Source organism: Coffea eugenioides, chromosome 8 (assembly GCF_003713205.1).
Source record: "Coffea eugenioides isolate CCC68of chromosome 8, Ceug_1.0, whole genome shotgun sequence".
Lineage (NCBI taxonomy): Eukaryota > Viridiplantae > Streptophyta > Magnoliopsida > Gentianales > Rubiaceae > Coffea > Coffea eugenioides.
The window spans coordinates 13,453,775-13,463,214 of NC_040042.1; the positions used below are offsets into that span (position 1 = coordinate 13,453,775).

Here is a 9,440-nt window from a genome sequence, read left to right on the forward strand (position 1 = left end):
GGCTTTCCAAATTTGCCAAAGAATGTCCACTGTCAATGCTATATGTTCCCTTCCTTCCTTCCTATCTGTGACTTCCATTAGTGTACTCCACCATTTCCTGAAGTCGCTTGTAAACTGCTGCAGACCATCCCATTGCAATGGAGCCATCTTCCAGATCATCCTTGCAGTCCTGCAGTGGAAGAAAATGTGCTCCACTGTCTCACTGTTCTCACCACATTGCTTACACATTAGGTCTCCCTTTCCCGTTCTCCGAAAGATTGCCTCTCGACCTGGTAGCACTTGATGCAGGCACTTCCATAAAAATACCTTGTGTTTGTGCTTTACTGGAAGACCCCATAGCTGTTTCCAGATTTTACTATTTCCCCCTGACCAGCTTGTTTCCCCCTTGCCGTTCAATTGCACTATAGGCTGCGTGGTAAGACTTGTGAGTGCTGCATATGCCGAGCTGACCGTGTAGTTTCCTTTTTTGGTATAAGACCAAAAGTAGCAATCTGGTCTCCCTGTCAAGCTTATAGGTGTTCTGAGTATATGAGCAGCTTCGTGTGAACTAAAGAGCCTGAAGATGAGAGTTGATTTCCACCTAAAGTTGGCTATCAATTCACTAACTGTTGTGATATTTCAACCAGGGGGTTTTGAGGATTCAATCTTACCGTCCTTTCCTTCCAACAACCAAGCATCTTCCCAAATTCTGGTGTTGTTCCCATTTCCAATCTGTTTCCTAGCTCCGCATTGCATCACCTCTCTTGCGGACATCAAACTTTTCCATATCCATGATGCATTACCTTTGATTTCGCAGTTGAAGAGGGTTGTTTTGGGATAGTACCTTGCTTTCAAAACTTTGCTAAGCAAAAGGTCGGGGCATGTGAGGAGCCTCCAAATCTGTTTGCCTAGCAAAGCTTTATTAAAGCTTTGAAGATATTTGAAGCCAAGACCACCAGCTTGTTTTCCAGTTGACAATGTCTTCCATGAAACCCAATGCATTTTCGTTTGACCGTTCTCCTCCCCCCACCAAAATCTTGCCATCAAAGAGTTGATGTCTTTGCATAACCTCACGGGCAGCTTAAAACACGACATGGCATAAGTTGGCATCGTCATAGTAACAGCCTTCAGCAACACCTCTTTCCCTGCTTGGCTAAGCCGTGTATTTCTCCAGTTGAGGATTGATCTTTAGCATTTGTCTTTAATAAATCCAAAGATTTGCGTTTTGGTTCTTGTGATTACCATTGGCAAACCCAAATACTTCCCCTGCTTCACCACTTTAACCTGTTGTAGACTGCTGCAAATTTCTTCTTGTACTTGTTTCGCCACATTTTTGCTGAAGAAAACTGAAGATTTTTCCATGTTGATCATCTGTCCGAATCCTTTTTCATATGTTTGCAGAATTTTCATTACTTCTTGAGCTTGCTTCTTATCGGCTTTGCAAAAAACTAACGAGTCATCGGCAAAGAAGAGGTGAGTTAGTGAAGGTCCGGTTCTACTAATATGTATTCCAGTCAATTTTTTGCTTCTTTGTGCCTGAGCCAGCAAGTTGGAAAAACCTTCGGATACTAGTAGAAACAAGTAAGGCGACAATGGGTCTCCTTGTCTAATCCCTCTTGACGGTATCACATATCCTTTAAGCTCACCATTTATGTTGAAGGAAAAAAAAACTGTTGAGATGCATTCCATTATCCAGTTTATCCAGGTATCACAAAAATCCATTTTAACCATGATTGCCTTCAGATATCCCCACTCAACCCTGTCATAAGATTTAGACATGTCTAACTTTAAAGCCATAAACCCATTAGATCCTTCACTTTTGTTTTTTAAGTAGTGCAAGTACTCATGAGAGATAATAACATTGTCCAAAATCTGTCTTCCAGGTATAAAAGCAGCTTGGTTTTTGCTAATGCAGTTTCCCAAAACTTTTTTCAATCTGTTTGCTAGGATTTTGGAAATGATTTTATAGAGTACATTACAAAGACTTATAGGCCTAAACTGCTTAACCTCAGTGGGATTATCGACTTTGGGAATGAGTGCTATGGTTGTGTGATTCAAAGCCTTTAACATATGACCCGAATGAAAGAAACTTTTGATTGCTGAAATGATGTCATTTTTAAGAAAGTGCCAATATTTCTGAAAGAAAATTGGTGTCATGCCATCAGGGCCCGGGGCTTTGGTTGGATGCATAGAAAAAAATGCATCTTTAATTTCTTTTTCCAAGACTGGTTGGGTAAGAACAGTGTTCATGTGATCCGATATTGACTGTGATATTCCCTCCAGAACCAACTCAGTTGGGGTACCTACCTTGCTAGTAAAAAGCTCGTTGTAATGTTTAACAACTTCTTCTCCTATTTCCTCCTCAGATGTGGTCCAAGTTTTGTCCTCCCTTTGTATTCTTTGCATTTTATTTCTCTTCTTCCTACCTTTAACACTAGAGCCGAAAAAATGAGTATTTTTATCCCCTTCCTTCAACCATTGCACTCTAGATTTTTGACTCCAAAAGAGTTCCTCTTCATCGTATGCCTCCTTTAATTTCCTCTTGAGCTCCTTAGTAGCAGCCTTTTTGTTTTCGCAATCCTGTCCTTGAAGGTCTAGCACTTGTTTTTTCAGGCCATCAAGCTTGCTTCTAGAGTTGCCTTGGAAGGTATTTTTCCATTTCAAAAGAGCCACTCTGCAATTCGCAATTTTCCTATGCACTTTGAACATATTCGAACCAGTTTGTGCCTCCTCCCAAGCATGCTTTATGACTTGTTCTACCCCCTCTTTTTTCATCCATCTCTTATCAAAAAAGAATCGTTTTTTTTTCTTAACCTGTATAGGATTGGAGTCTATTAACAACATACTATGGTCTGATCCCAGGGTCTCAATGTGTTTGACTATGGTTCTGTCGAAAATCTGGCTCCAATCATGACTTACCAAGGCTCTATCTAATCTTTGCTTGATTTCCCCTTCATAAGACCAATGGTTACTCCAAGTCCAGGGGTTACCTTCAAATCCAATGTCTATGAGTCCATTATGTTCAATGAAGTTGTTAAAATCTTGGAATGACCCCTGCTCTCTTTTCCTACCTCCCCACTTTTCCTCATTTGAGGTAATGTCATTGAAATCACCTGTGATGATCCACTTATGACCCCATAATACCTTTCTTCGTTGCATCACATCCCATTGCTTTCTCCTAATTTGATCATCAGTACTAGCATAAATGCCAATGAACCACCATTCCTCATTCTTTTCTGTATCCTTGATTTGAAATTCAATAGTGAAAGCCGTAGTTTTAATGTCCATCACTATCACCTCATCGTTCCACAAAACCATCATGCCACCTGCTTTATTCATAGACTCCACCACTTCACATTGATCAAATCTTAATTGTCTTCTTAACCTTTCCATGAACTGTAATCTGTTTTTGGTCTCACTTAAGAACACCATATGTGGGGAGAGGAGGTTCCAAGCCTCTCTCAACTGGAGAATTGTCAAGGGGCTCCCAGCACCTTGGCAATTCCACACCAGAGCCTTCATTTATCCATGGGTGACCAGATTAGGATGGTCACCGCCCCTTCAGCTTTGCTCTCAGAGATCTCTTGATCAGTCCCCAATTTTCCTTTTTTTGCCACTATTTCAGTCACTTCAACATCGATCATATCCTCATCCAGCAGCTGTGCTTTCCTTTTCCCTGTGGCTTGTTTGCTTGGCCTTTGTTTCTGACTCCCTTTGTGTGATTTCCTGATTATCAGTGGAGTATTCAACTTGCTTCTTGTGCATGTAGATCTTTTGTGGTTGCACATTTCCTCCCCCTCCTCTAATTGAGCCTCCACTTGCATGTTCTCCACTTCTACTTCCTTGGAAGATTGTTCCACCGACTTTTCCAGCACTACATTGAGCTGGCCTCCACACAATCTCGTTTCCGACTGTAGTTGCGCCTGCTTTGCTTTGTCATCTTTGTCATTTACCTGATTGATATCTGCTGTTTGCCCATGTTCCTCCTCAGCTGCCTGGTTCCTCTCCCTTAACTCCGTCTCACTGAATTTTGGAACTAGCTCACCATCTTTGAAGCCCCATCTTTTCTTATTTAGGGATATCTCATTTGCCTGGACAATCCCAACTATTTGACCACATATCGTACTTGTATTCCCCTCCTCTGCTGCCTGACCCCTCTCACTCAGCTCCCTATCACTTGGTTTTGCGACCAGCTCTCCCTCTTTGAAACCCCACCTTTGCTTGTTAGGGGAAATACTAGCAGCCTGTTTCCCTCTCCTTTCCTTCTGAGGCGACATATTCCCAACTCCTGCCCTCATCCATGGTCCAAATTGATTGTGTTGTTGGCCTTTATCTCCTATTATACTAGCTGAACAATTTTTCTCGCTGTGTCCAATTTTACCACAGGTATAACAGAAATCAGGTCCTCTTTCATATTTGAAGCTTAACCATTACCTTTTTCCTTCCATTTTCACGGTAGTCCCTCTCATTAAGGGTTGTGAAATATCTGCCATGACTAACATTTTTATGTGCTTCCCTTCCTTCCCTCCACCTTGGGGTATAATCACTTCCCTTGTTTCATGAAAAACTGATGCTATCTTCCTCCCCACCTCCTTGGATAACCAGTGAACAGGAAGATTCCAAACTTGAATCCACAATGGTGCCATGTTAAAATCCGCTCCCTCCTCTTCAAAACCTTCAAACCATGGTTTAACCACTATAATCTGGTTATCAACAATCCATGGCCCTCCATTGCAAATCCTTTCTCTATCTTTCTCGCTGGGTATGAAAAATTGAAACGTGTTAACACCAACCTCCACCACCCTTAATCCTTTAGGATAACCCCATGCTATTGTCACAAAGTTTCGCACTCCTACATAATTGATGATTTTCTCACCCATTATCTTTCCCACTAGACTTTCTTTACACTCCTTCACACTTGGGCTTACATCTGCCAAGTCAATCTCTGTTTCACCCCTCTCTTTGGTGGAAAGATCAAATCTTTGCAGAATTTCAGTTATTTCCTCAGCCATATGTCCTTGCCTATGATTCACTAAGGGAATATCACAGAAACAAAACCAGTTGAGAGAATGGGACAGCAACGAAGATGGACTAACCACAATGTAACACACAAATATCAAAGATTCCCACTGTGATGTTCCACTGAGGTTAAAGGTTCAGGATTATTCTGTCTCAGAAACTAACCCGAAAGACCAAACATACTGCATTAGTCTACCAACTAGAAAAACCCAACGTCCTATAACCCTGAAACTCCAGAAGAACTGGAAACAGCCCCCACTTTTTTTAATAAAAATTTCTTCCTTTTTTTTTGAAGCATTTTCTATTTTCAGAAAATAAAATTTTTTTTTCAAAAAACACCAGGAAAAAGAACTCTGAACTTAAAAAGCGAGAAAACGGACTATAACACTATCCCTCAAGAGTACATGCATACCCGAAAGGATCCTTAAGAAAAGCTTAAAGTTACCTGTCTCAGCTTGGAGTAAAGAAAACCGACAGAGGTAGCAGTGGAGAATCAGCAATGTACTACCGCTTTGGCTTCACCAATCAGAAACTGGGACTATGATCTTGTCGGTATCTCATTTATGGTAACCCTCACAATGTCGGAAGGCTTTTGAACGTTAAAGTGGACGGTCATTAATCGGCAAAGGGATTGTTTTTGGTTTTCAGGTTGTTCCTCTGTTTTCATACACAAACACCCAATAAGAGAGAAAGGCACAGTTCTCAAGAGAGAGAAAAGGGAAAACTCTCAACCGAGAGAAAGTGTTTATAGTTGTTATTAGTCACTGAGAATTGGTAGTAACAATGAAAAATCATGAGTAGAGCTTGAATTGTATGTTCATGAAAATAGAGGTACACTTAAGTAGATTATCTAGCATTTCATGAAGGAAAACAGAGTAGAACTAGTATTTCACCATAAAAATAGGAAAAACTGGACTGCTCTATGTCATTTTATCATGAGAAAGAGATTTGATAATATTGGAAATGAATCCCTGGTTAAACAAGAATAATAACAAGAGGTAAATCTATTCATTTGAGTCGTTTCTGCTATAAGTGGAATCTACATCCCTAGATTCAATCTTGAGTGAAATTTCTCCATTTGTATTTAGCATTTATTAAACTGGATTTGTAAACAGTAGCATTATAATCTTCTTATTCAAATTCACTTTAAATCTAAATAATAGAGAAAATAAGGGTCTAGTACTTGTTTAACTTGTTCCTTGTGGGATCGACCTGATATTTGCCCAAAACTACTAAATGACCTGTATACTTGCAGTCCAACGGGTAAAATTCAGAAATAAACTTGCATTGATATAAAAATCCCGTCAAGTTTTTGACGCCGTTGCCGGGGAGCGGCAATATTAGGGTCTAATAATCTCTATTAATTTAGATATTTTCATTATTTTTATTTAAGTTGTTTATAGTTGATTTTGCATTAATTTAGTTTTTGACAATTAAAACTGCATAATTTCTCTTATTTCTATTTGTAGTGTATGCACCAAACATATTGAGAAGTCGCACCTTTCGATTCAGAAATTGAGAGGACATTTCGGAGACAAAGGAGGCATATACCGCATCAAGAGGAACAAGAGATTTGGCAGCCGATAGAGGAAATTTTGATAGAGCTACTGTTTGAGCAAGAAATGACGGAAAACGAACTAAATAGGAGAGTTCTACGAGATTTTGCTTTACCAGGAACACAAGGATCTCAAATTAGCATCGCAAGGCCAACGATAAATGCTAATAATTTTGAAATTAAACCATCACTGATTCAAATAGTTCAACAATTTCAATATGGAGGTAATGTTACCAAAAATTCAAATTCTCATTTGTCAACATTTCTTGAAATCTGTGATACAATTAAGTTTAATGGTGTTAGTGATGATGCAATTCAACTTCGATTGTTTCCATTTTCGCTAAGGGACAAGGCTAAGGTTTGGTTACAATTTTATCCTACAAATACTTTTACTACTTGGGCTGAATTAACTAATGTTTTTCTTAATAAATTCTTTCCACCTGGAAAAACTATTAAGTTTATAATGGATATAACTAGTTTGTCTTAACAGGAAGGAGAGACATCGTACGAACCTTAGGAGCGCTATCGGGAATTGCAGCGAAGATGTCCTCATCATGGTTTACCAGATTGGCTAATAGTCCAAATATTTTATAATGATCTCATCTATCCAACAAAGACGCATGTAGATGCGACAGTGGGAGGAGCATTGATGGGAAAGTCAACCGAGAAAGCTCAACAATTGATTGAAGAAATGGCTGCTAATAACTACCAATGGGCCAACGAACGAGATAATATAAGGAGAACCGCAGGTATGCTTGAAGTAGATACCTTGAATATGTTAAGTGCAAAGATGGATAATGTGGTTAAGATACTTAATAGGCATGTTGGTTCTAACTCTAATCAAGGAGTAATGGTTGCATGTTGTACTACTTGCGACGGAGATCATGATGATTCTATATGTTCTAGCAGCGAACAAGTTCAATATCTCAATAATTACAACCGTCTACCCCAAAATAATCCATACTCCAGTACCTACAATCCAAGATGGAGTAATCATCTGAATTTTGAATGGAAGGATTAAAGGAACCAACAAAGACCAGTTAATTCACCGAATTTTCAACCGAAACAATCACTTCTGGAGTCCAAACTAGCTTGGGAATTGGCAAATGTATCAAATGATAAAATTAAAAAGTTAGCCAGTGTCACTACTCAACGGTTTGAAAGAATTGAGGGAAGGATAGACCAACTCACCAATATGTACAGGAATGTTGAAGTCCAATTAAGGCAAATAGTAAATGCAGTTAACAATCGCAACCAAGAGAATTTACTTAGCAAGACTGAGGTGAATCCAAGGGAGCATGTGAAGGCTATAACCCTCCGTAGTGGTAAGGAAGTAGGTGAGCCGCCTGTAATTGAAAGTGAGAGAGAATATGAAAGAAGAGAAAATAAACAGTTGAGTGAGTTAGGAGAGAATAGTAAAAAAATTAACGGGAAAGAAAAGGTGAAAGAGTGTGAGCCACAAATTGAAGCGACAACACCAATTCCTCCACCGGTGCCATTTTCATAAAGATTGAAGTTTTCGAGAAATGACAAAGAATTTGAGAAGTTTGTCAACATTTTCAAACAATTACATATTAACATTCCTTTTGTTGTACTATTTTGCAGATTCCTTCGTATGCAAAGTTTCTCAAGGAGATAATGACTAAGAAAAGGAGATTGGAAGATAGTGAGACTATTGCATTAACGGAGGAATGTAGTGCCATCATACAAAACAAATTGCCACCAAAGTTGAAAGATTTAGGGAGTTTCACAGTTCCTTGCACTATTGGTAATGTAGAATTCTCTAAAACACTATGTGACCTTGGTGCGAGTGTTTCATTGATCCCTTTAATTGTGGCTAGGCAATTGGGGTTGAAAGAGTTAAAACGTACTAACATTTTCTTGCAATTGACTGACAGGTCTATTAGACATCCAATGGACATATTGGAGAATGTGCTTATTAAAGTGCAGAAATTCATTATTCCTGTTGATTTTATTGTTTTAAATATGGAGAAAAATGTTAACGTACTTATTATTCTTGGTAGACCATTTTTGGCCATTGCAGGTACTATAATAGATGTTAAACGTGGTAAGTTCAAGTTCCAAATTGGCGAAGAGGAAGTGGAGTTTGATTTGAGTAAAGTGGAGAAGTATCTCTCTTTTACCGACCATGTTTATTCTGCTGACATATGTGATGAACTGACATTAGAGATGAATCAAGTTAATCTTGATGATGATTCTCTTGAACTTTGTCTTAATGGTATAGGTTTACAAGATGAACAAGTTGAAGAAATAACTGAATTTTTGCAGACACAGATTTCTTCCAAAAGGAGCAATGCGTATGAGGAGTTAGGACTGAGTAAAGGGCTACCTCCACCATCGTGCGAGCAAACTCCACAGTTTGAGTTTAAGCCACTTCCGAAATACCTCAAATATGCATTTTTTGGAGAAAAGGAGACATTGCCGGTGATTTTCAATGCTGTACTAGATGAGGAGCAACTAGGAAAGCTCTTACGTGATTTGAGGAAGTATTTAAAGACTATAGGATGGACAATTTCTGATATTTAAAGGAATTAGTCCAACTATTTATGTGCACCGAATTTTGTTAGAAGAAAATTCTAAACCGGTGGTTGAAACTCAAAGAAGGTTAAATTCAAACATGAAAGAAGTGGTAAGAGTAGAAATCCTTAAATGACTGGATGCAGGTATAATTTTTTCAATTTCTGATAGTAGTTGGATTTCTTCTATTTATGTAATGTCAAAGAAAGGGGGGATAACCATAGTACGTGGTAAAAATAATGAAATGATTTCCTCTAGAGTTGTGGTTGGGTGGCGAGTCTGTATTGATTATAGAAAACTGAATGCAGCTACTAGAAAGAATCATTTCTCTCTTTCTTTTCTTGATCAA

At 38.8% G+C, this 9,440-nt stretch overlaps 2 protein-coding genes across 2 annotated transcripts; one reads left to right on the top strand and one right to left on the bottom strand.

Annotated features, from left to right (window-relative positions):
- Positions 1-618: 618 nt before the first annotated feature.
- Positions 619-1,095, bottom strand: LOC113780299 (uncharacterized mitochondrial protein AtMg00310-like). Its single transcript, XM_027326111.1, has one exon. The coding sequence runs from the start codon at positions 1,093-1,095 to the stop codon at positions 619-621; it is 477 nt and encodes a 158-aa protein (XP_027181912.1).
- A 6,653-nt stretch (positions 1,096-7,748) lies between these two features.
- LOC113780300 lies at positions 7,749-9,100 on the top strand. The gene is made up of 2 exons (XM_027326112.1): positions 7,749-8,045; positions 8,159-9,100. Exons 1-2 carry the CDS (start codon positions 7,749-7,751, stop codon positions 9,098-9,100), a joined length of 1,239 nt encoding a protein of 412 aa, XP_027181913.1.
- Positions 9,101-9,440: the final 340 nt, after the last annotated feature.

Bases quoted from the DNA above. Each gene is read 5' to 3' on its own strand.
- LOC113780299 (XM_027326111.1), bottom strand. From the start codon at position 1,095: ATGACGATGCCAACTTATGCCATGTCGTGTTTTAAGCTGCCCGTGAGG.
- LOC113780300 (XM_027326112.1), top strand. From the start codon at position 7,749: ATGTACAGGAATGTTGAAGTCCAATTAAGGCAAATAGTAAATGCAGTT. The intron at 8,046-8,158 runs GTGCCATTTTCA...ACTATTTTGCAG, and splicing joins CAACACCAATTCCTCCACCG to ATTCCTTCGTATGCAAAGTT.